Source organism: Anolis sagrei, chromosome 4, assembly GCF_037176765.1.
Source record: "Anolis sagrei isolate rAnoSag1 chromosome 4, rAnoSag1.mat, whole genome shotgun sequence".
Taxonomy (NCBI): Eukaryota; Metazoa; Chordata; class Lepidosauria; order Squamata; family Dactyloidae; genus Anolis; species Anolis sagrei.
The window spans coordinates 104,200,840-104,228,491 of NC_090024.1; the positions used below are offsets into that span (position 1 = coordinate 104,200,840).

The 27,652-nt window shown below is 40.9% G+C and overlaps 1 protein-coding gene across 1 annotated transcript in view; it reads left to right on the forward strand.

The window, feature by feature from the left end:
- Nucleotides 1–12,625: 12,625 nt before the first annotated feature.
- Nucleotides 12,626–27,652, forward strand: part of LOC132774491 (carboxymethylenebutenolidase homolog) — a 28,111-nt gene continuing 13,084 nt past the window's right edge. Inside the window, exons 1-2 of the mRNA XM_060774646.2 lie at nt 12,626–12,811; nt 25,667–25,889. Of these exons, the coding sequence (XP_060630629.1) occupies nt 25,675–25,889 (215 nt within the window). The 5' untranslated portion in view covers nt 12,626–12,811; nt 25,667–25,674. The remainder of the gene's footprint in view (nt 12,812–25,666; nt 25,890–27,652) is intronic.

Here is a 27,652-nt window from a genome sequence, read left to right on the forward strand (position 1 = left end):
TACTGAAAGTGCTTTGCAGATGCTTCTTCAGGAGAACAATAGCAAGGGGAATGAGACAACTGTTGAGTTAAGTAAAAATGTTCTTGCTCTTTTTTAAAAAAATATTGAGTGAAATTAAATATAAAAATGGAGAAACAACCAAAGATAGTAAAATACATCTAGTACAGATATGTCGCTCCCCCAAACAAATACATTGCAAAAAAAATTCCTTGCGCTTGAAATTCTTAGGACACTTTTGGCACCCCAAGTGGGACACCCTGGATGACATTGCTCATTGGAAGCAAGTGGCTGAATTTGACACACAAGACCAAGAACTGAATTGGCACAAATCATTCGTTGAATGGATAAACTGAGCCCTAGCAGACATCAAAGAACAAGGGGAAAGGGAGAGATAAGAAACTATTTCTTATGTACACTAGGGACTTTGAAAATGAATATCTGAGATGCTAGGAGCTTCCTGAAGTCCATAGAACAGCCAGTCAGACTACATTTCAAGTTTTATGCAGGCATCCAGTCCCCAATAAAAGCTGAAAGGGTAGAGGCCACTGCCATTTGCTCAAAGGTCAGATAAAAGGTAGATTTTCCATTAAACAATCTTTGGCAAGGATTCCAGGCAGAGGTTTTTTTTTGGGGGGGGGGGGGCAGCTCAAGGGCATTTATGTACATGGTGGGTTTAGAGCAGGGATTCTCTAACTAAGGCCCAAAGGCCAGATACGGCCCTCCAAGGTCATTTGCCTGGCCCTCGCTCAAGGTCAACATAAGTCTGAAATGACTTGAAAGCACACAACAACAACAATCGTATCTCATCAGCTAAAAGCAGGCCCACACTTCCCATTGAAATACTAATAAGTTTATATTTGTTAAAATTGTTCTTCATTTTAATTATTGTATTGTTTTAAAGTGTTTTTTGCACTACAAATAAGATATGTGCAGTGTGCATAGGAATTCATTCATGCTTTTTTTCATATTATAATCCGGCCCTCCAACAGTTTGAGAGACTGTGACCTGGCCCTCTGTTTAAAAAGTTTGAAGACCCCTGGTTTAGAGAGAGGAGCTGTATTCTGAGGGTAAAAACAAACTAAAGGATCTGCACCACAATGATCACATGCATGGTGTGTTTGTGGTTATTGTGATACAAATCTGTTGGAAATAGCAACCTTCTACAAGCCTCCTATACTAGTTATTTGTTATGTATATAATTCAGGTTGCTTACTGTACTGTATATGTGTGTATCGGTATGCAGTTTTCCTTAACTCTATGTTGTGGAAGGGGCTTGCAGACCACGTGATCAGATCTGAGATTGTTCAGATATTAGACTCTATTTTAGAAAGACAAAGATGTTGTTAGACTTTCAGACTAAAGACTCTATTAGACTCTCCAAACAGAGAGATGTTTTAGAATTTGGGTTGTTGATTATAAAAAAGATGCCCAGTATTATCTGCACAGAGAAACTACTTCTAATCATATCTGCAACTGGATTGGTATGCAATGTACCTGTATGCTGGATACATGAAGTTTGTGAGTAAACCAACTATGTTATTTTGAATGAAGACTACTTATTTTTCTCTCTCTTGAGAGCATGATTTAAAAGCAAGATATTTTATGGGATAGTAGATGTTTTTGGGCACTGAAAGGAACACTTCTGAAACTTACTGTGTTTTTTGTGCACTGGCATGTCTTTGTTCCTAACAGTTCAAAGAGATATCTAGGTAGCAGACAAACTCGGATCTTCGGAACGACTGGACAATGTGATTGGATAATGATTTTAATAACGAGACATGGAGGATTTACACTTTTATCGGTTTTATTATTTTATTGAATTTTACTTATGTTAAATGTTTTAAACGTTATTATGGGCATTAAATTTTGCCGTTTGTAAACTACCCTTATTCGCCCTTGGGTTGAGAATGGCGGTATATAAATATGGTAAATAAATAAATAAATAGGTATATCTGTTTAATAACTGAAAAACCTAATTGCCTTGCATGAAAACTAGTGGATATTTACCACTGAAGAGAAGCTTGACTCAAGTGAGTTTTTAACTCTTCTCAGGAAGATCATTTAGAAAAGGTTATGATCTCTAACAAGGTCATGCCTTGCCAAAGGTTATGATTATTCCAAATAATCTCCTAAGGGTCACGCTTCCAAAAACCTGTGGAAATTCCTGGTTTCCCCAAATGCTTATGAATGCCATTTTCCTGTAAGAGAAAAGTAACAAAAGAGATGCTTGTGACCTTTACACCAGAATAAATAAATGTTTGACTCAGATCCAGATGTTTCATCCCAGCACCTTGAATATCCACCGCGGACCCATTCCCTGAGCTACCAAGCCCTGTTCCCAGAAGACCAGAAGATGACGGAGACGCTTACACTGTGCCTGAAAAAGGAACTCTGCAAGAGAGACAGGTGAAGAACTGTTAGGAAATCCCATGTCAATCCAATCAACAAGAATAGACCAAAAGCAACTGGGCAGTGGGCCAGGATGAGAAGCAGATGTATGGCAAACTAAGATGAAAAACAGATGTGTGGCAGACCAGGGTGGGAAAGAAATAAAGGTAACAGCGTGGGGCACAGAACATGCCTCCCTTCGACAGATGGTCAGAAGCAGATGCAAGTCCATTTTCATTTTGACTGAAAAGGAAGGATGAGAAATCTCTTGAGCCTACTCTGTTTTACAGTTTCTATCAAGCATGCTAGACTTTACACTCCTTGAAGTTGTGGTCTAGCTTTTACTTTGAAAAATTGTGTTTATTTATGGAGCTTTTTGATAGAGATGTATTTACGAAGGGCTAATCTATAAGCATTCAGTTACTAAAAAAATTCCTTGTGCAAGCCTATTCAGCAGAATGCCAGCAGGATATGTGTGAAACATTGAAGCAGTCACCTCAACAGTTTCTCTCATTGCCTATGAAGAATTTTAGAGACAATCAACTTTAGAAAATATAAGGTTCCTAAAAATGTAAATGCTTTGCTTGTTTGTTGCCCAAGGTGTTCCATCTTTTTGGTTTTTGGTCCACCCAACAGCTGCTGCTTTCATAAAACTTCCTTGCTCTCAAGATTGCTCTCTATCTTTCATCTCATGTCAGGAGGGAAATTCCCATGACAAATCCACTCCCACGCCAGTCGGGCTGTCAATCCACTCCAAGATGTAGTTAAAACTTCAAAGAAACTCTGTACGGTGTTGCACTTATTTTCTGGATCGGCTTCATCTTATCTTTCGGACACTGTGTGATATGAGGTCCCCATTAAAAATACAATTTTGAATCAGTCACATACTGTCGCACCTCAGAATAGAACCACCTTACTTACGACACCAATGAACACACCAGCAGTAGTCTTTATAGTTTTATTAAAAGAAAAGCTAAAAGGTTCAAAAAGCAAAAGTATATTTCAAAAGATCAATCCAAGGTAACATGGGCAAACAAGATCCATGAAGGCATAGGCAAGGCAAGGTCCCATGAGAACATGACAAATGTGACGGCACGAGTGGCCCTTCCTACGGACATTAGACTAGCACCATCTCTAATGGTATTCCGCAAAAAGGTGAAGACCTGGATGTTTGTGCAGGCATTTGAGTAATTTAGTGCAATCTGGTAATGGAACATAGGAATGGAACAATGGACGACGAACCTGGACTACGCTTGGATGATGAGAAGATTGGGTACGGTTGTTTTTTGTAATAATTGTGCATTGTAATTGCTTATTGGTAATTTATGGATAATGTGTTAAGTCAATTGTTATATGTTGTATGGAACCACTGCTGTTTCTACTGTTTTTACTGTTTGTGAACCGCTGTGAGTCGCCTTCGGGCTTGAGATACAGCGGTATATAAGCAAAGTAAATAAATAAATAAATAAATAAATAATGTTTGGCCATGTTCTGGAAATATTCTCTCCTCCCCGAATTTTTCAAACCCCCCCCCCCAAATTGTCAACCCTCCCCGAATTTTTTTTCTGGCTACAGCCCTGGATGTGGGGACTTTAACCCGTGCCCAATCAGCTTTCCTAAAGGCCTATGTGGAACCAGCCTAAGGGAGTCTCTTCACTTGGAATTTTCATGAGAATTCAAGTTAATATGAGCAATAGATCAAATATTGGTTTTCGGCTGAGGAGAAGCTGGGTGACTTTTACCATTGTTTCTTAATCTATTTTGCTGTCATGTGCCTTTAAGTCATTTCACACTTATGATGACTCTAAACCAAACATATCACAGGGTTTTCAAGGCAGAATTTGTTCAGAGGGGATTGTCTTTGCCTTCCTGTGGGGCTAAAATAATGGGACTTGCCCAACACTCAGGGCCATTACAGACAGGCCCTATAGCTCAGGATCTGATTCCAGATTTTCTGCTTTAAACTAGATTATATGAGTGCGCACTGCCAGATAATTTGGGATAAACAGAGATCCTGGGATCAGATCTTGGGATATAGGACCTGTCTGGAAGGGCCCTCAAAGTACTAGTGTAGCATCTTAGATAACTGGGTTGTTGTAGGTTTTTCGGGCTGTTTGGCCATGTTCTGGAAATATTCTCTCCTGACATTTCACCTGCATCTATGGCAGTTATCTTCAGAGGTTGTGAGGACCTCACTATCTCTGAGGATGCCTGCCATAGATGCAGGCAAAACGTCATGAGAGAATACTTCTAGAACATGGCCATATAGCCCAAAAAACCTACAACAACCCAGTGATTCCAGCCATGAAAGCTTTCGACAACAGATAACTTCTTTGAAGTAGGAACTAAAAAACAGACCACATTGATTGGCCTACTGACAAGGAAGCTACCAGTCCTGAATGTAATTGTGTAATTCTTTAACATCCCAATTAATTTACTCATCTCTGCATCATTAATTTCTTGCCAGTACTTGTGAAAACCTATAATGTTTTGTTCCCATTAATCTCTGTAATGGTTTAATGTTCCAAAGTGTCATTTGATTCTAGATAAAAGTACCTGGATACTTTTTATCAGTTGGGATGATAATAGCATCAGTAGCATCACCCTCACTTTACTCTGTATGTTACTATCTCACATAAAATTTTCACAGTAGCTGGAGGAACAAATGTGGGAAGATTTCCCCATGCATGAGCTATCTTTATTGCAACTCAAAGTATAAAGAGAGAGACTTGGAATGGAAGTTTTATTTATTTTTTCCATTTATTTAAGATACATTTTGCCAACAAAGATAGCTCATGCATCTTTGAGGATGCTTGCCATAGATGCAGGCGAAACGTCAGGAGAGAATGCTTCTAGAACATGGCCATAGAGCCTGAAAAACCAACAATGACCCAACAAAGATAGGCTTAAAAATTATACATGCATGATGGAAAGTAGAATTTTGTTATTTATTTAAGAACTCCCTATTGCTGGGAGAAAAAATATAACCATTAAAAATTGGTGTATATATACCTTCTTCATTGCCTGTCAAGAATCCCATTGGGTTTTCTTAAACAAGGAATACTCAAAGATCCTACCTTCCTCTGAAATATATCTGGCATTCACTGGCAATCTCCTTTCCAAGAATTTACCGAGTCTGGCCTTGCTTAGCTTTCAAGTTCAGATGTGTTCTGGTGCCTTCTTGGTGTTGCTAAGTGGAAGAAAGCTTTGGACTGAATAAGGGTGACCTCAAAGTCTGTATAGAAGTTGCAAACCTTGTTCCTATGGCAGGAGCCTAATGCTTACACACTTCTGGAATGAGCTTCGTGTATTCCAAGTAGACTGGAATGTACTTAGTCCTAATCTTTTTTTATACTGGTTAAACCACTTCATTGGATGTCTTGCAATAGCAGATTCCCAAATTAGTTTAGTGTTTACACCTTATTTTATTTTTCTTGTTATTTAATATTTAATGTTTATTTTACTTAAGTGATATTTGTCTTTACTGTTCTAATGTAGCACAAATCTATATATATATATATATAAATGCTCTGTGCATAATGAGTACCTTAAAAACAAAAGAACCAATGAACAAAATCGCACCAAATTTGGCAACAAAACGTCTCACAACACAAGGAGTGACCATCACTCATAAAAATATGATTTTGTCATTTGGGAGTTGTAGTTGCTGGGATTGATAGTTTACCTACAATCAAAGAGCATTTTGAACTCCATCAATGATGGAATTGAACCAAACTTGGCACACAGAACTCCCATGACCAACAGAAAATACTGGAAGGATTTGGTGGGCATTGACCCTGAGTTTGGGAGTTGTAGTTCACCTACATCCAGAGACTACCATGGACTCTAACAATGATGGATCTGGGCCAAACTTGGCACAAGCACTCAATATGCCCAAATATAAACACTGATGGAGTTTGGGGGAAATAGACTTTGACATTTGAGAGTTGTAGTTACTGGGATTTATAGTTCACCTACAATCAAAGAGCATTCTGAAACCCCGCCAACGACAGAATTGGAGCAAACTTCCCACACAGAACCCCCATGACCAACAGAAAATACTTAAGGCCATCCAATCCAACTCCCTTAACCAGGGCAAGAAAACAGAATCAAAGCCCTCCTGACAAAGAGTCATCCAGCCATAGATATAGATAGATATGATTCACACACAGAGAGATATAGTGTCATAGATTTGAAAGGGACCCCTAAAGAAGGACAATTATATGTTGCATGTTCCAGAGTAGGCAAACCAGAAAATCTCGACATCAACACTGACAAAGAAACAGCAAGAAATACTGTTTACCCACAAGCATAAAGAAATTACATATATTAGAAACCAACACTTTCTCGTTACTTTATTTTCCAGATGAACACACTGGGCCACAGCAACACGTGGCAGGGGACAGCTAGTCCTATGTAAAATCATACTACGTATTTGACATTAATATTGAAATCTGAAATATATACAGAAAGTCGTATCTGAGACGAGAGAGCATTTTGTGCATGTAGTAAACATATGGCAAAGTTTGAAAAGTGGTCTTTTCAAACTTGGAATGCATAACCCTTACTCAAGAGGCCAGGAGATCTTCGGAAATTTCACAGTGTTGCAACCATCATTAATTCTGACACTACAGTGGGATTTTCCTGTTCCTGAGGTATGAATGAGTCTGAGCTTCAGGGGAAAAGTAACACATAAAAAAACTCAACAACTAGGCAATCTAATGTAATGCTTTTATTTATATAATGATTCCCAGCCCTACACTTTCCAAAATTGTGTGTAATAAAAATAAAAACACAACTAATAAAACACAAACACCTGCATCATTCTGGCAACCTCATCACAAGGAGTCCAAACACTGCTGACATGGAGTCCAGTAGAGCCCATCAGATGATGCAGGACTACTTCCGTTGGGATGTGTTGACGCAGTGTGCTGGCAGTGCAGAGTCATGAAGAGATGGTGCAGAAACAGTGCAGAGTCTGAGGAGCTGGGTGTACACTCAACTCCTCATAGAAGTAGCTAGGGAGTAGGTGAAAGAAAGCTGGAGACAGCAGAGAAACATAGTGGAAAGAAATCCCACGACCAACCACTGTCAGGGGATAAAGTGACTTCCCCCGCTGTCCCCCAGCTTCTTGGCCTCCACATGATAAGGTTCCTAGTCTGTCTTTGCATTTTTGAGAATCTACATTATCTAGGTTATTTTTATTACTGAAATAAGTAAATAAACAAAAAGGCTGTTTAGGTTGTTGGGTGTCTTTTTTCCCAGAGAGCCTTGGCAGAAAGTGGCATGTTCAGTACCTGTTCATCTTAACCTTATCAGAACAGGTGTCATAGATATGGAGATAGGTGTTAATAATAATTTTATGTATATGTATATAAGATCTAAACATAAATAAATTTTATGTTTAGACCTGAGCATCATCTCCAAGATATCTCATTGCAAGGATTCCAAATTAAACTAAAAATCTGAAATTTGGTCCCAAGCATTTCAGCTAAAAGCTACTCCACCATCTTCCTAGACTGAAATCACTACTAGAAATCATTGGTATTGGCCAGAGGAGCAGGGTCCAAAGGAGAAGGAGACCTGGTAGTGGGGAGATCTTCTTACAAAGTGTTTCATAAGCTAGCTAGCACCCCCAGTTTGCACTTGGTGATTCATGGTATATTGCAAAGCTCATGATCATCTCCCCTTCTATGAGAAACACATGTGTGTTTAATATTTCATAGAATCATAGAGTTGGTAGAGTCCTCATGGACCATCCAGTCCAACCCCCTGCCAAGAAGCAGGTAAATTGCATTCAAAGCACCCCTGAGAGATGGCCATCCAGCCTCTGTTTAAAAGCCTCCAAAGAGAGGGCCTCCACCACACTCCGGGGCAGAGAGTTCCACTGCTGAACGGCTCTCACAGTTCTTCCTAATGTTCAGATGGAATCTCCTTTCTTGTAGTTTGAAGCCATTGTTCCGCGTCCTAGTCTCCAGGGAAACAGAAAACAAGCTTGCTCCCTCCTCCCTATGACTTCCTCTCATGTATTTATACATGGCTATCATGTTTCCTCTCAGCCTTCTCTTCTTCAGGCTAAACATGCCCAGCTCTTTAAGCCACTCCTCATAGGGCTTGTTCTCCAGACCCTTGATCATTTTAGTCACCCTCCCCTGGACACATTCCAACTTGTCAATATCTCTCTTCAATTGGACACAATATTCCAGGTGTGGTCTACCCAAGGCACAACAGAGGAGTAGCCTGACTTCCCTGGCTCTAGACACTATACGCCTGTATAGTATTCATGGTCTAACTATGAGAGAACCTAGCATCTATACACCTGGATGAGATAGAATAGTTGAACTAAATAGGTCCTTTTGCAGTTTCTCTCTTGTACCTTTTACCGGTTGTACCCTAAACGTATAACATAGATACTCAAACCACCAAGTTGGAGTCCTTGGCTTCCTGGGTGGGATCAACTTGAATTAGAATGTGAAACAAGCAAAAAACCAATACCTACATACTCATCAGTGTGTCCCAAGGCCTACGTTTCTCCCCCAACTTCTAGGATACTACACCCAGCATGGTCCCCCAGAGCTTCTAGGAGTTGTCATCCAAAAGTAACTTTTCCAGCCTCTTGGAAGAATGCCTTGCCGTCCTTTGATTAGGAGAATTCAACTCCAGAAGCCCCTGGGAAATGATAGTCATATTTCCATGGCTATTGCTTCCTCAAAATCTGTGGCTCGTGCAGCAAACAAGTCACCTTTGACTGAAGAGACAGCTCTCACACAGATGGAACTAGTAACGCAGATGGAGCTGCCAGTCTGCTGAAGCCTCAGTTTGCAATCATCCAGTGCTGAAAATACATTTGAGCTTCACTATGATGACATCTTCAACATGAGCAGGGTACTCTCTGAAACCTGAACCTGGTTTCCCCCATCTCTCACACTTTGCCATTGTACTGTTTGGCTTTGACCACCTCCACCACACTTGGGTCAGAACACCCATATGGCTGGAAAAACAGCTTGGGAAAGGAAGGAAGGAAGGAAGGAAGGAAGGAGGGAGGGAGGGAAGAAGGGAAGACAGAAAGAAAGAAAGAAAGAAAGAAAGAAAGAAAGAAAGAAAGAAAGAAAGAAAAGAGCAAGCTTTATGCCTTTTAAAAAATAATGTTTTTGACTTTCACCTAACACACATATTTGTTTATAATATCTTTATTAAACAACAAAAAAGATTTTTTAATGATCTAAAACAACATGTAAGGAAGAATTACACAAAACCAAGCAACATAATAAAAGGGGGGGGAAAAAGAAATCAAGCTACAACTAGAAATAGCCATACTACATTACAAAAAACAAAACAAAACTAAAGCACAAACAAATAAAATGCAAAAACAAAATAGGGAAAGGATAAACACATTACTTCTAACTACCCAGCTAATGGTTATACTCAATAACAGATTGTACTTTCTCTAGTTTTATGATATAAACATACTTCTACATATTTGTTAAAATCCATTATTCTTCAAATCCTAATGATGACAATCTCCCTTGCTTACCACCTCATCACATGGAGACTTGGAAATGTCCTAGCACACTGCCAGGATGCTTCCTCAATAGAGCCCAACAGATGCCATCACATGACGTAAGGCAACTTCCAATGGGGCTCTGTAGAGGAAGCATCCTGGCAACATGCTTCCCTGAGAACATGGAAAGACACTTCCCTGAGAACATGGGAGGCTCCCCGTGTTCTCATTGAGCAGAATATAGGTGGCAATGCTTCCCCCGTGGGATAAAGTAAGGGGTGCAGTGGGCAATGTGGGGCACGGGACAACAGTTTACCCCTGCTGCCTGCTGTATTATTATTATCATTTATTAACTTTATTTATTTATTTATTTATTTATTTATTTATTTATTTATTATTTAAACTTATATGCCGCCACTCCCCTGGGGCTCGGAGCGGCTTACAAGAATAGCTAAAATCTAAAAATGTTTAAAAGCAATTTAAAACAATTTAAAAACAGTATCAAACATTAAAAGCCTGTCGGAACAGGTATGTCTTACATGCCCTGCGGAAAGCTGGTAAGTCCCGCAGGGCACGAACTTCAGGTGGCAGAGCATTCCAGACTGATGGCGCCACTTTATTTGTACCCCACTAGCATCTCCCAAAGGACTCGATGCGGCTTACAAAGGCCAAGGCCTCAATACACAACTTAACAATACAAACTTAAAGCAAATTAAAAACAATTAAAGTAATATTAAACAACAAGCAATAAACAATACACCAAAACACAATAAAACTGGGCCGGGCCAGTGTAATGGGTACAGAATTAAAAGTGCTGATGTGACAGGTGGTATATAAGGATTGTAGGGTAAGTGCAGTGTGCAGTGTGCGGCAATCTTAGTTCTAATAAAGTGCTTCTGGGACTTGGTATTGGAGATTTCCTATTCTGGAAAGGCACATCGGAACAGCCAGGTCTTCAAGTTCTTTCTAAAGACTGCCAAAGTAGGGTCCTGTCTAAGATCTTTGGGGAGGGTGTTCCAGAGTCGGGGGGCCACCACAGAAAAGGCCCTGTCTCGTGTCCCCACCAAATGCGCTTGTGATCACGAGCAGGGCCTTTCCAGATGAACGAAGTGAACACGTGGGTTCATAAACGGAGATGCGGTCACGCAGGAAGGATGGTCCCAAACCATTCAGGGCTTTGTAGGTAAGCACCTGCACCTTAAATTGGGCTCGGAAAATAAACGGCAGCCAGTGGAGCTCCTTGAACAGAAGGGTTGACCTCTCTCTGTAAGGAGCACCAGTTAACATCCTGGCCGCTGCCCGTTGGACCAGTTGAAATTTCCGAGCCGTTTTCAAGGGCAGCCCCACATAGAGCACATTACAGTAGTCCAATCTACTGTATTCGCCACACTCCCACCCAACTTATTAACCACAGTGTGATGAGGTCCCTAATGTGCTTTTTTGCTTACTTTTTACCCGGAGGACTCTACTGCAAACAAAGATGAATTTCAAAGAATCAGGTAAGCTTACATTAAACCGCAAAATGAATTACTGTCTCTCCATTCTTAGCAATTGCCCACAGACTGGTAGGCCTAAATGGTTAACTAGGAACACTGGGATTATTGCCATCTTTATTAAGTTTACATAGATGTGATTTAACTTATTTATTTCTTTACAGTATTTATATTCTGCCCTTCTCACCCCGCAGGAGACTCAGAGCGGATTACAATGTACACATATATGGCAAACATTCAATGCCAAAGACACACAACACATATAGACAGACAGTCAGAGACTATTTAACTTTTCTGGCCGCCAGGGGAGCTGTCTCTTTCATCGTCCGTCTGCGACTCTGATTCCACATTCTCCACATCGTTCGCTGGAGTGCTTTGCTGGAGTCTTTTTTATGGCCTCGTAAATTAGTTAAATTAGCCTCCCCACACATAGGAAGTACCTAATTTTCCTACTTGACAGATACAACTGTTTCTCGGGTTGCAAAGGTCGACAACAAGCTACATATGTAGAATCTTACAAGAAATTCTAAGACCCCGTCTACACTGTCTTTATATCCCAGGATCTGAATCCAGATTATTTGCTTCTCCCAGATTATATTACAGTGGAGACTCATATAATTCAGTCCCAAGCAGATAACCTGGGATCAAACCTTGGGATATTAGGACAGTGTAGAAGGGGCCTAAGTCTCATCATGGAGAAGGAATATTATGGAAGCAGGTAGAGGTAGAGATGGGAAGCCTGTGCAGGTGGCAGAATTCAAAATCTTAGGAAATAAATTTATTGAGGAACTAACATTGTCTCTGTGGAGCTTGGAAACTTACTCTTTTGAACAACAACTCCCAGAATCCCCTAATCAGTTTAGCAACTGCAACTTTTCCTAGTTTAGTCTTGTGTTTATAGTCCCTCCCCTAGCAAGATATCTGGCCCATCATTTAGTTCAACATTCCCAACACATTTTTGACATATTTAAATTTCATTTCACAACAGTCACTGGAGGATGTAGAGTCGTTTGATGTATACACCCAGGTATACTTTCATTGGACTATCATTGCATAATCAGAAAGAAAAGAAAGCTGGTTATGATAAAGGGGAAATTACTGTGTTTCTCTTGGCAACATCTGGCCTGGAAAGTATTCTCCCTACCTGCCCAAAATATCCTCTTTGAGAACAAGGGATAGCTGCCTCTCTGAATCATGTCTCCTCCCTTTTCCTGTATTTCTGGATCAGGTATTTCCCTTTGAAGTAGCCACCTTTTCCTCATCACTACTGTGCAACTCCCAGAACATCTGACAGGAAGAACAAGAGAGCAGAGCAACAAGTGATAAAGTTGTTCTTATCGGAGTTTTAAACATCAGTTGACATCTTACAAGTGTCTACCATCCGAGAAGGAGTCTTCCCTGAATTCAGATCACAATATCTCCAAACCAGGTATGTACAAGTAGGGCAATGATGCAGCCACACTGGACAAGGACTCCAGAGTCCAAGAGTGCCTCTACAATAGAATTACTGCAGTTTGACACCACTTGAACTGCAGACCAATGCTATGGAGTTCTGGGATTTATAGTCTGGCAGAGAAGGCTAATGACTTTGTATAACTACAACTCCCATGATTTCATAGCATTGAGCCATGCTGATTAAAATTGTGTAAAACTGCAGTAATTCCACAGTATTAATGCATCCCATATAATATAATACTATATAATAGAATATAATACAATATAATACTGGTAATAATAATTCAATATTATAATTATAATTCTATATTCACGTTACATGTAATGTTACTAATAATATTACAATATAATGGTATAGTGCAATATAGTAATATATAATACTGATATTGTACTATGCTAATAATATAATATATTGTATGAAAATATATATTGTAAGCCGCTCTGAGTCCCCTTTGGGGTGAGAAGGGCGGCATATAAATGCCGTAAATAAATAAATAAATCCCTAGATGCCATTCCCCGCTCAACCACGGAACTCCATTGGGTGGCCTGGAACTTTCCCAGGTTTAGTAGAAGGCAATGGCAACCTTCTTCTGAACAAATCTTGCCATGATAGGTTTTCCCTAGGGCATCCCTAGGAAATGACTTTAAAGGTATGTGTGTATGTCTGTGTATGTGTGTGTCTATATATATATATATATATATATATATATATATATATATATATATATATATATGAATGAAATGACTTTAAGGTATATCTATATCAATAAAAATGGAATGTTAGTTTGTGGGATTAACATAACTCAAAAACCATGGGATGAACTGACATTAAAGTTGGACACAACACACCTATAGGCCAACGAGTGACTATCACTCATAAAACACTGAAAAACACAGTGAAAGAGACTTAAGCCAAAAAAAAATACATTACAATTCAGGAAAAAAAGAAGTAGAGAAGGAAGAAAGGAGAGAAAGGAGAAAGAAAAGAAAAGGGGGGAGGAAGGAAAGAAGGAAAGAAGGAAAGAGAAGGAAGGATGGAAAGAAAGACATAGAGAAGAAAGAAAGGAGGGAAAGTGGGAGGGAACAAAAAAAGGAAGGGAAGGAAGGATAGAGGAAGGGAAGGAAGAAAGGAGAGAAAGCGGGGGTAACAAAAAAGGCAGGGGAAGGAAGGATAGAGGGAACGAAGGAAGGAAGGAAGGAGAGAATGAAAGAAAAAAGGGAAGGAAAGAAAGAAAGAGGGAGGGAAGAAAGGAAGGAAGGAAAGTGGGGGGAGACAAAAAAGGCAGAGGAAGGAAGGATAGAGATAGGGAAGGAAGGAAAGAAGGAAGGAAGGAAGGAAGGAAGGAAGGAAGGAAGGAAGGAAGGAAGGAAGGAAGGAAGGAAGGAAGGAAGGAAAGAAAGAAAGATGGAGAGAAAAAGGGAGGGAAGGTTGGCCACAGCAACGTGTGATGGGTACAGCTAGTATACACACACACAACCACCTTTGTGAAATCACATTTTCACTATATAATTATACAGTAGTTCACTGTTTTCACTTTTCTCTTTTGAGGAGCAGGGAGAACATTCTTTTAGATTACCACTACGGCTGTTTCTTCTTTTAAGCTATAATGGCTTTGGCGCAATGAACACAAGAAACCTGTGCAAATAGCATATGATGAGCACAGATGTTGTACTATACTGGTGTAGGTGAAGTAGTGCAATATCTAGAGTTTGTGGGATGTAAGGAATCCAAGTTCAGTGGCAAGACATTATATTGGGGACATCTTTGTTTCTGTTAGGTGGTTATATGTGCAATAGAAAAACTTTCTTTTCTGCATCTGCAAATTCACATCCAGCTGAGCTATTAAGGATAGTGAGAAGTCTAACTCTGGTACTCTCCCCAATGAATGCGTCTTAAAATGTTCGTAACTTGCTGTGTCATGCCTTTAATGACCATTTTGCAGATAAAATCCCTCACATAAGAGCAGATTTAGATGTCATCATTGGAACAGAAGTTTATAATGGAGTGTCCAGAGAATCTGTGATTGGAATTACACTGGATCAGTTTCAATTGAGGAGTATTGCTTATGTGGATAAGCCGCTGGGGCAAATAAAGAGGACAACTTGTTTCCTTCTCCTTTTGGTTGGTCATCCAGGAAGGAGATGCAATTAGATTTTAAGTACTGCACATTATTAATGCTTCTATCAAGGAAAGAGACCTATCATCATTTTTAAAGTAAGTAGCTGTTAGACAACTTTTGAAAAGGTCTCCCTGGATGCCCTGGATCTTAATATTTAATTAACAATTAATAATTACCAATGACCTCATCAAACGGGCTCCTTTCCCCATTATGCACCAGTTGCTGTCCTCTTTTCCAGCAGAGCCCATTACACACGTACTTCGGGCCAGGTTCCATTGGGAAAAAAGGAGAGGAAGCTGTGTATGCTGCCACAACACAGGAGCCTTCTTTTGTTGTCTTCAGGACAATGTGGGGAAGCTGGCCGGTGACACTTTGGGGTCACCGATAAGTTGTGAGGTGTGGAGCAACAGGTTCTCCATGTCCCTGCCAGGACCTAATGGATTTGTCATGATGGATGGCAAATCCATGCACCTTTGTGATGAGGTCCCTAATATTTGGTTTATGGGAGAGGTAATTGTAAAGACAATCACCTTCCTACTCCAAGTAGTCTTGGATGGTACACACTTTCATGACCCATTTCAAACAGGCTTCAGAACAGGACATGGGGTTGAAACTGTTATGGTAGCCTTAACCAATCTGTGTTTCAACACTGACACAGGGTGTATGTTCCTGCTAGAGCTTCTAGATCTCTTAGCAGCTTTCAATGCCATCAACCATGGTTTTCTTCTGTAGCACCTGAGGGTTTGGGAATCATAGTCACTATGTTGAACTGGTTCCGGTCTTACTGCTCAGGCAGGTTCCAGATGGGGTACTTGGGGATAGCTGCTCCTCAAAAAAGGAGTTGTTGTGGGACATACCACAAGATGCCATTATATCACCAATGTTTTTTTAACATCTGCATGAAACCGCTGGAAGACATTCTCAGGAGGCATGGGGCGGGGTTCTATCAATACACTGGTGACACCCATGTATTTCTCCATTCATTCATAGCTAGTATTTGCTAAGAATAGTGTGTCTCCTTTGAATGAATACTTGGAGGAGGTAGTAGGCTGGATAAAGAAAAACAAATGGAAACTGAATCCACACAAGACAGAGATGTTTGCCATTAAATGGCGTTCTAATCTTGGTTTGGGAATGTGTCAAATAGTTTTTGATGGATTTATATTCCTCTGAAAGACTGTTTTTGTTTTGTTTTGGGGTTTTTTGCAACTTGGCAGTGTTCCTGGATCTGTCTCTCCAAATATCAGCTCAGCTGACTGGCCATGACTGTTTTTTTTAATCATATTTGGCTGATATGCCAATTGAGCCCCTTCCTTGAATTAGAAGACCTATGACTTCATCACACAGAATAAAATCAGTTTTTCTACACATTTAGGCAATGGCAACCCACTGTGCCATTCACATGACACAAGCTTCAACTGTTGTGGTGAGGTATAGTGCCATTTCTAAAATGTTAGTTTTCCCAACGATTCCTGAGTCGATTGGCAAGTGATTTATTTTTAAATTCCCCAGATAGAGATAGGTGAAATGGCAAATTTCTCACTTTTGTTGCCCACATATAAATAAAATGATGATGCTGTGTGTGGGAGGAGCCAAAATGCCCATTTCCTCAGATCACCAATGCAGAGGCTTTTGGGGAAAAGGGTTAAATTAAAGCCACTTCCTGCAATCAACAATACAAAGGCTCTCGGAAAGATGAGGGTTAATTTAAAACCACTTTCTACGATTTGAGGTGACTTTTTAAAAAAAAGAAAGATAAATCATCAAAATACTAGAAGGACAATGAGGGGAAATCTCAGTGTAAACGACCCCAGGGAAAATGCCACCTTAAGAAAGGTGCTTCTGTTTCAGTGGAAGGAGTTTGAAGGCAGTGCTGCTTTAAATGATGCCTCTTTTAAAAAGTGTGCTGGTATCCTTGAAATGGAAGTAGTCATCTGTCCATGTGATGGGAATTAAATGGATGGTTGAATTAGAAGCTGGCGGAGGCGATCTTAGTGTGATGAGAGTGGGTAAATTCTTCATCCTCTTTAAAGATAGAACCCCATGAAACTCCATTCTTTCCCCCACTTTCCCTCATTTCCTCCAGCTCAATGTGATGAAGTCCCTAATGATAGTACTGTACATGATGGTAAACTTGAGTTCTGATTTTGCAGTGTGCTGTACATTGGGCTTTCTCTGTACCAAGTTTGGAAACTTCAATTACTTAAAAATATGACAGTCAAATTGGTTACAAGTACATCCAGAAGTGAACACATCATGCCAATATTACAGTCACCTCACCGGTTGCCAACTAGTTTTCATGCAAAGTGTAAAGCAGGGGTCCTCAAACTAAGGCCCGGGGGCCGAATACGGCCCTCCAAGGTCATTTACCCGGCCCTCGCTCAGGGTCAATCTAAGTCTGAAATGACTTGAAAGCACACAACAATCCTATCTCATCAGTCAAAAGCAGGCCCACACTTCCCATTGAAATAATAATAAGCTTATATTTATTGAAATTGTTCTACATTTTAATTATTGTATTGTTTTAAAGTGTATTTTGCACTACAAATAAGATATGTGCAGTGTGCATAGGAATTCATTCATTTTTTTTTCAAATTATAATCCGGCCCTCCAACAGTTTCAGGGACTATGACCTGGCCCTCGGTTTAAAAAGTTTGAGGACCCCTGGTGTAAAGTATTAGTTATTACCGTACTTTTTAAAGCCCAACATAATTTAGATTCAGGTTTCTGTTTTCAGTTATCTTTTATACTTTAATTATCTATCTATCTATCTATCTATCTATCTAATTACCCTGCCTTGAGGAGCCCCCGGCGGCACAGTGGGTTAAACCCTTGTGCTGGCAGGACTGATGACTTGAAGTTGGGTTGCTTACCTGAAGGTTGCCAGTTTGAATCCAACCCGGGGAGAGTGTGGATGAGCTCCCTCTATCAGCTCCAGTTCCATGTGGGGATATGAGAGAAGCCTCCCACAAGGATGGTAAAAACATCAAAAAACATTCGGGCGTCCCCTGGGTAACATCCTTGCAGACGGCCAATTCTCTCACACCAGAAGCAACTTGCAGTTTCTCAAGTTGGTCCTGACACACACAAAACAAAAACAAAAAACCCTGCATTGAGCCCTGGGGAGAGGTGGGTAAGAACTAACTTCTTCTTCTTCTTCTTCTTCTTCTTCTTCTTCTTCTTCTTCTTCTTCTTCTTCTCCTTCTCCTCCTCCTCCTCCTCCTCCTCGTCCTTCTTCTTCTTCTTCTTCTTCTCCCTCTCACCCTCCCCCTTCTCCTTCCCCCTTCCCCTTCCCCTTCCTCCTCCTCCTCCTCCTCCTCCTCCTTGTTCTGTTTAGTCACTGAATTCACTGGCATGGCATCTATCACATCTATATTGTTCTCCTTCTCTTGGAACTCTAATTGACATTCAAGGGTGTCCTCAATGTTGCACTCACAATTAAATCCTGATGGCATTCTCTTTCTAGAACTATGGATGAAAGTGTCTAGTCCAGGGCACTCATTTCTTATTAAAGAAGAATGAGCATTGTACCCCACACTTCCTTCACTCTTTTTTCTGACATACTATAAAAATACTTCCTTCATCGGTCACATCATGGTTTCACACCTCAAGAAAAAAGCGAAGGAACTAGAAAAGTGTCGTATAACATCTGCTAATATTCCTGCTTCTTGGCAGGGGGTTGGACTGGATGGCCCATGAGGTCTCTTCCAACTCTTTGATTCTATGATTCTATACAATGACTGATTATACAACCAAAAGTGCATGATACAATTTTACAAATGTTACGCTGCTCAAAAAGAACAGCATAGCAGAACAAACATCTTGCCTTTGTAGCTTCCTTGATTGTTGCTTATTTAAAATACACTCATCCCTTTTATCCAAACTGAATGAAATATTTTAACGGAAATAAATACAATTTAGTGTTTGTTTGTTTATTTATTTCATATATTTATATCCCTCCCTTCTCCCCACAAGGGGGACTCAGCACGGCCTCACATGAGCATCAGAGGATGCTAACAGCATAAATACCATAAAAATTACAATTCGCAATAAAATCATTTTAAAACATTGTACATCATCAGTAAAAATTTAACAATAAATTAATAGATTAACGTGCCAGTAAAAACCAAGCTGAGCCGGGAGAATCCATGTCGCAAAATCCAAATTTCCTTTTCCTATTGCCGCTGGCCTCTAATCGAACGCCTGGCCCCAGAGCCAGGTCTTCAGTTGTCTTCTAAAGGACAGGAGGGAAGTGGCCAACTTGATGTCCTCAGGAAGAGAGTTCCACAGGCAGGGGGCCACTGCCGAGAAGGCCCTGTCTCTCGTCCCCACCAAACGCATTTGCAAGAGTAGTGAGATCGAGAGCAGGGCCTCTCCTGATGATCTTAAGCTTCTTGATGGTTCATAGCAGGAGATATGTTTGGACAGGTAATCTGGGCCAGAACCGTTCAGGACTTTAAAGGTTTGAATTGTGCCCAGAAGCTAATTGGCAGCCAGTGGAGCTGGCACAACAGAGGAGTAGTATGCTCCCTGTACGCAGCTCCACTGGCTGCCGATTAGCTCCGATTAGTCTGCCGGCCGCTGGACTAATTGGAGCTTCTGAGAAGTTTTCAAAGGTATCCCACATAGAGAGCGTTGCAGTAGTCTATTTGGGATGTAACCAATGTGTGGACCACCGTGGCCAAGTCAGACTTCCCAAGAAACGGGTGCAGCTGGTGCACAAGCTTTAATTGTGCAAAAGTTCTCACAGCCACCACCGAAACCTGGGGTTCCAGGCTCAGCAATGAGTCCAGGATCACTCCCAAACAACCGCAGACCATTTGTCTCCCTTGAATTCAAATTCAAATCAACGCTTTGCCCCATTCTCTATTTTGGAAGTTCAAAGAACCTTTTCAATTTTACATTTATATTATATCAAGATTTCTATGAATTTCCTGTTTTCAGGCAGCCGAATAATCTCTTTGCACCAGACTATTATGTCAGTTTCCTCACTGGCTGTTTTATTAGGAGTTGGCTGGCTTTGAAGAAGATCTCCACCTTTTTGCCTCATGCTACTGTGCTTTTTCAGCTACTGCCGCTTTGATGTACCTTGCCCTCTAGTCATCCACTCCAAGATATGAGTGACAATGCCATTTGGAGTTGCATGTCGACACTTGCTGCTGCTGTTCCGTTCCAACTTTTCCTGGTATGCGTCATGTTTGTTCAAAGCTGCTGAATCTCTCAGTTTATCCTAATCACTATGATGATTCTTAGCAATGAAGTGTGAGCCATTGTCAGGAGACTGTCAGTGTCTTTTCAGCACAGAATGGAAAAGTTACAAGTAGGGCACTCGCACTGGCCACGTTGTCTGTGGCCCCTTCTACACCAGTGTTTCTCAACCGGGGGGTCGGGACCCCTTGGGGGGTCATGATGGGGTGTCAAGGGGGTCACCAAAGGCCATCAGAAAAGACAGTATTCTGTGTGGGAAGTTTGGCCCAATTCTATTGTTGGTGGTGTACAGAATGCTCTTTGATTGTAGATGAACTATAAATCCCAGCAACTACAGCTCCCAAATGTCAAGGTCTATTTTCCCAGAACTCCACCAGTATCCACATTTAAGCATATTGAGTATCCATGTCAAGTTTGGTCCAGATCTTTTATTGTTTGAGTCCACAGTGCTCTCTGGATGTAGGTGAACTACAACTCCAAAGCTCAAGGCCAATGCCCACCAAACCTTTCCAGTGTTTTCTGTTGGTCATATGAGTTCTGTGTGCCAAGTTTGGTTCAATTCCATTGTCGGTGGAGTTCAGAATGCTCTTTGATTGTAGGCGAACTATAAATCCCAGCAACTACAACTTCCAAATGACAAAATCAATTCCCTCCCAACCCCACCAGTATTCAAATTTGGGCATATCGGGTATATGTACCAAATTTGGTCCAGGGAATGACAGTAGCAAAATTATAGTTATGAAGTAGCAATCAAAATAATTTTATGGTTGGGGGTCAGCACAACATGAGGAAATGTATTAAGGGGTCATGGCATAAGGAAGGTTGAGAAACACTGTTCTACACTGTCCTTAGATCCAAGGATATGGTGCTGGTCATTTGCTTTGAACTGCCATATAATCTGGGATGAGCAGATATTCTGGCATCAGATCCTGAGATATAAGGACAGCATAGAAGGGGCCTCAGGCATTCCAAGAACTGAACTTCAGAAAACTAACTTCTCCATTCTCAATTATTCAAAACCTGTAAATCAAAGCTATCCAAACTGTGTGTCATGACATGTTACTGTTTTGGCTGCAGTGTGTAGGTGTCACACAAACATAGCAACAAATGTATTGAGTCTATGGAACTCATCACATTGAGATCCAAAAAGCAGGCAATAGCAGAGGGATTCACCAAGCAGTGTGGCAAATCCGGTGGGTAGCTGGAAAAACTGTCACCATGCTCCCCACATCACTCACATCAGCACTTTCCTCGGCTTACCTCTGCGCTGACCCCATTCTTGTCAATGGGCAGTGTCCTAGGCAGGGGCGGCTCAACCCATTACGCAAAGTAAGCATTTGCAGTATAGTTGATTTTGCCCAGGGGCGCTCTTGAGTCACTCTTGGGGGAAAATAGACCCTGACATATGCAAGTTGTAGTTACTGGGATGTATAGTTCACCTACAATCAAAGAGCATTCTGAACTCCACCAATGATGGAATTGAACCAAATATGGCACACAGAACTCCCACGACGAACAGAAAATATATATCAGTGATTGGTTGGGGTGTGTGTGCCAAAATACTGTTTGCTTACCGTTGAAAATTACCTAGGGCCGCCTCTAGTCCTAGGATGAATTTCAGAACACTAGGAGGATGGAGCCCCAATGGAAGTAGCTCTGCAACATGTCTCCATCCTCCCAACATCCTTAAAGCATCCTAGGACATTGAAAAAAACATAGGTTTAACCTCTAGTTTGTTAGTAAAATTGAATTACTGTGTCATGAAGTGATGCATGACGAAAGTGTCACCAAACATTTCCATGAAATGTTCAGAAAACTCTGGTCTAAAGTAATACAAAATATAGGATCTGTTGTTTATGGTACACATATTCTTATATCCCAGTAAAGGCAGTCCCCGTTACAAGCAATATAGCATATGTCTGTTTGTTCTTAAATTGAATTTGTATGTAAGTCAAACAGGTACATTTTTAAGTGAATCTCCCCCCCCCCCCCCCATATATATATCATCAAGCTTTGGAGAACATAGGGAAGGGCTGACACCCCTGTGGTGTTAGTTTTGCTGTCTGTGCTCCTGTTTGGAAGATTTCACCTTACTTTCTGTTTGTGTGATAATTGGATTTTGAAAAAAATGGCTTGCTGTAGAAAAAAGGATTGGTGAAAAAGCTTCTGTTGAGACCCCGTTTCCCCATGATAACTCTTTCAGGAGTTAATTTCCCTTCCTAGAGGTAGAATTCTCTCACTTCCTATTGTCTCACCCCCGTTAATTGTAAGTCAGATGTTTGTAACTCAGGGACTGCTTGTATTCTAGAAGCATCAATGATTTAGTAATTTTTCAATTTCTGAAAATCCATAAACCCCAATCGGGCATATCTAAATAATACTTGGGCATGAAGGACATTGACGTCTATATCATGCCATCACCAATTACCAATATATTATTATTATTTTACTGACACAAAGACACAGTATGTCACAACAAACGAGATCTATATGCTGGATTTCGTATCACAAAATCACAAATCAAACACTTCCCAAGTTTTTAGGACTGTGTGATATATTTTCGAATGATGCGCGCAGATCCAAGTAAGGTGGCCTTTTGCAGTTGACACATCATGATTTTGTCAATGTTTATTGTTTCCAAATGCCGGCTGATCTTTTGGCACGGCACCCAGTGTCCCGATGACCACTGGGACCACATGTACTGGTTTATGCCAGAGCCTTTGCAGTTCAATTTTGTTGTTGTTGTTGTTGTTGTTGTTGTTGTTGTTGTTGTTATTATTATTATTATTAGGTTCTTGTAGGTTTTTTCGGGCTATAGGGCCATGTTCTAGAGGCATTTCTCCTGATGTTTCACCTGCATCTATGGCAAGCATCCTCAGAGGTAGTGAGGTCTGTTGGAAATAGGAAAATGGGTTTGTACATCTGAGGAATGACTGGGGTGGGGCAAAGAGCTCTCTGCTGAAGCTAGGTGTGAATGTTTCAGCTGACCACCTTCATTAGCATTTGAAGGCTTGGCTGAGCCTGGGAAAAATGTTCTGTTGAGAGGTGTTAAATCCATACAGCCATCTTGGTTTTGGGGGCTCCAGGAGCCCCTAAAACCAAGAGGGTACCCACCTCACCACAAACCCCAAAAGAACCCCTAAAAAGCTTTAAAAACTTATCTGGCTGCCTTTATGGTCCTCCTCGCATATTCCTGGTGTGAGGTAATGATGTGCCAGGAGGATATGAGAAGTACCATAATGGCAGCCGGGTAAGTTTTTAAAACTTTTAAGGGGTTCTTTTGGGGGTCTTCAGTGTGGCTAATACCAATTGGGATAGCATGTAGCCCGGGTTTTGGGTGACTTGTGGGGACTTAAACCCAGCACAGGTTGAAGTCATGTCTGGAAGCGCGCCAAAGCACCTAAAGGGTCAAATTTTGGGACACATTGCCTTACTGTAAGGAGACCGAAATCTCATCTCAAATTAGGATACAACCATCTCAATTTGCCTCAAATTAACAAACAGAGACATCAGTTTGTGACGATGCTTATATCCACATAGGTTTGATGTAACTATTGCTACGTGCCTTCAAATCATTTCTGACTTATGGTTGGTGTTTCTTGGCAATATTTTTTCAGAGAAAGTTTGTCTTTGCCTCCTTCTGTGGCTGATAGAGGGTGACTTGCTCAAAGCAATCCAATGAGTTTACATGGGATCTAAATCTCCAGAGTCCAATGCTTAAATCACTTACAGGTTACACACGATCTAGTCCACAATTGAATAAGGGGGTGCAAAAAGGATCACCAATGACTAGAACAGACATCAGGAAATTTCTGGCATTGTCACTGTGATTGTGTTTACTGTAATTTTATATTGTTATGTATTCATATGTTTTATGTATTATGATGTTGTTTATTGTTTTCGTTTTCATTTTTATTTTGCTGTAATTTGTTGTTTGAGCTTGGCCTCATGTAAGCTGCCCCGAGTCCCTATCGGGGAGATGGTGGCGGGGTATAAATAAAGTTTATTTATTATTATTATTATTATTTTATTATTATTATTATTATTATTATTATTATTATTATTATTATTATTGTGTGTGTGTGTGTGTGTTTTAATCATCTTCTGGCTGGAGCCCTCGGTGGCGCAGTGGGTTAAACCCCTGTGCTTGCAGGACTGAAGACCGACAGGTCGCAGGTTTGAATCCAGGGAGAGGCGGATGAGCTTCCTCTATCAGCTCCAGCTCCTCATACGGGGACATGAGAGAAGCCTCCCAGAAGGATGATAAAAACATCAAAAATCATCCAGGCGTCCCCTGGGCAACGTCCTTGCAGACGGCCAATTCTCTCAAACCAGAAACGGCTTGCAGTTTCTCAAGTTGCTCCTGACACGACAAAAAAAAAATCTTCTGGCTTTTCGAGTTTTAGTCCAAAAGGTTTACTTAACATCATACTTAAGTCTGACTCCTATTACAAATTAAGTTCACTCCTGTGCTGTCGCACGCTGGGCCTGTGCATAAGACTGCAGACAGGACATAAATTCTGTGTGCCAACGGGACGCCGGGGCTGCCTCAGATTAAAGGTCTTTGGATTTCCTTAAAACAGAGTCTTTAGATTGCTTAAAGGTTCAATAAAGTCACAGTTAATGAAAATAAACAGGTACTTTAAGGCTTTCTTAGCAGTCTATTGGCTCTCTCTCAAGCTTGTCCACAGGGAACAGGCACTATCTTCTTAACTGTAAGTAATGGGGAAACCCTTAACTTCTAATCTGGGCAGTCTGTCTTTGCCTCTGTTGGCATGGAGCCCCTGCACCCGGTACCAACTACTTCTGGCTTCCGCGAGTGACCCTTACCAAGCAGAGCTTTGTAGGCTTCCAAGGAAAAAGGAGTTCAGGTTTCAGAGATGGCTGGCTGAAGTGCTGTGAGACTGGATTACCTCAGCAATGGAGCTGTAGGGCTGTATAACCCCGGCCAAGCTGTGGGCTATATATCTCCCCGGCCAAGCTGTAGAAGACGAAGCTTTCTACAGGAGCTCTTGATTTTATGTCCTGTGTGAAAGGCTTCTCTGTGTGGACTGAACTCAGACTGGCTCCTATTCCCTCCAAAACCCAAAAAGTTGGCAGGACCAAGGAACCTAACTATAATTGACAGGTGGCTTGCCCTATGATTGCAGCCAAAAGAAGCCACCTATCTGCAGAGCCCCTGAAACTTAGGACTATAACAAACATTAAATGCAAAGCAAACAAAATTGGAGCTCCTGGTACAGTTGTACCTGCACAACACCTAAGATGTGGGATCCTCTAAAAGTGTTTGTCTTTTGGCTACATATGTCTTCCTCCTTCCAAGTAATAACACCATGGGAGAAAAGTAGCTTTAAAAGGACAGATTCTGGCAAGTACAGTCCTTGGCTCTGAAATTTCATTTTAACCTTATCTTTCAATTGTTTGGGGTGTGTGTACATGGTTTACAATGCTTGTACATTTTCTTTTTCATTTACTTTAATTAGGTTTTGTTTCCATTCCAGTTTTTTTCATGACTAGTAAGGATTTGCCTTTTCAATATGACATTGGCAGAAGAAGCAATTATGTGGGCCGGGGCAAAGAAATGCAATTTGATAAAATCAACGCCTATGTTTGCCAACCTGATTACGACACGAACAATGCGGTAATTCTGGTTCATGACATATATGGATGGCAATTCCCGGATACTAGATATATTACTGATATATTTGCAAGTAATGGATACATGTAAGTAATTAATGCTGTTTCTGTCATTATCGTTATTAATTTATTATTCCCTATATTTTTCAAGCTGTTTATATGACCTCATGATACAATATGTTGATGTTTGCCTTCAACCTTGAGCAAGAGACCAATTTAGGAACATTGTGTGTGTTTTGTCTTATGTCTGTTATCACAGGCTGTGTTTTTATTTATTTAATTTTAGTTGTTAAGTTATAATTCACGTTTATATGTTGGGTTGTTTAAATTTTGTTAGTATGGATGTATTGTTGTTGTATTCGGGCATTGAATGTTTGTCTTCTATGTTTGGAACCCACCCTGAGTCCCTTCGGGGAGATAGAGCAGAATATAAATAAAGATTATTATTATTGGGTTGTTGTAGGTTTTTTTGGGCTATATGGCCATGTTCTAGAGGCATTTCTCCCGACGTTTCGCCTGCATCTATGGCAAGCATCCTCAGAGGAAACAAACCATGACATCTAATCACCTCTCGACAAAAGATTGCTCCAGGCACTGCCAGGCAATCAAATGCTAATCAAGGTGGTCAGTTGAAACATTTAAACCTAGCTCCAGCAGACAAGAGTCCTTTGTCTCACCCTGGTCATTCCGCAGATATATAAACCCCCTTTCCTAGTTCCAACAAACCTCACTACCTCTGAAGATGCTTGCCATAGATGCAGCCGAAACGTCAGGAGAAATGCCTCTAGAACATGGCCATATAACCCGAAAAAACCTACAACAACACAGTGATTCCAGCCATGAAAGCCTTCAACAATACATTATTATTATTATTTGAAACACAACAAGATGAGTTCACAGCAAACAAGATCACTCTGCTGGCTGTTGTATTGTAACACACATCAGACACTTCCCAAGTGTCTAGGACTGTGTGATGTATCAGCGAATAATGCGTGCAGATCCCAGTATGGTGGTCCTTTGCAGCTGGCAGATGGTAATCATGTCAGTGCCGATTGTGTTTAAGTGCAGGCCAAGATCTTTAGGCACTGCACCCAGTATGCCAATCACCACTGGGACCACCTTGACTGGCTTGTGCCAGTCAAGATGATGATGATGATGATGATGATGATGATGATGATGATGATTATTATTATTATTATTATTACAAAGCCCTAAACGGTTTGGGACTCGCCTACCTGTGTGACCGCATCTCTGTATACAAACCCACACGATCATCTGGAGAAGCCCTGCTCACGATCCCACCTGCATCGCAAGCGCGATTGGTTGGGACGAGGGACAGGGCCTTCTCGGTGGTGGCCCCTCAACTCTGGAACTCACTCCCCAAGGACATCAGGCATGCCCCAACACTGGCAGTCTTTAGAAGGAGCTTGAAAACGTGGTTGTTCCAGTGTGCCTTCCCAGAATAAGGAAACTCCAAGCAATATGTCCCAAATGCACTTTACTAGAGATCTAGAATTGCCTGCACACCCCATCTATCCCTAAAATATCTATCCTATTTCACCTGATCATGCCCAACATTTTAAAAGATTTTAAGTACGACATTTGGCCCTGCCACAGGTTGTAATGCGCCGCGGTGTTATTGTTTATGTTTTTGCTTAGTTTATGAGGTTTTTTTTAATTATTGTACTGTTGTTGTTGTGTTTTACTGATGTATTTGGGCTCGGCCTCTTGTAAGTCATACCGAGTCCTTCAGGGGATGGTAGCGGGGTATAAATAAAGGTTTATTATTATTATTATTATTATTATTATTATTATTATTTTCAACTGCCCAAAGTCTCTAGGCAAATGTC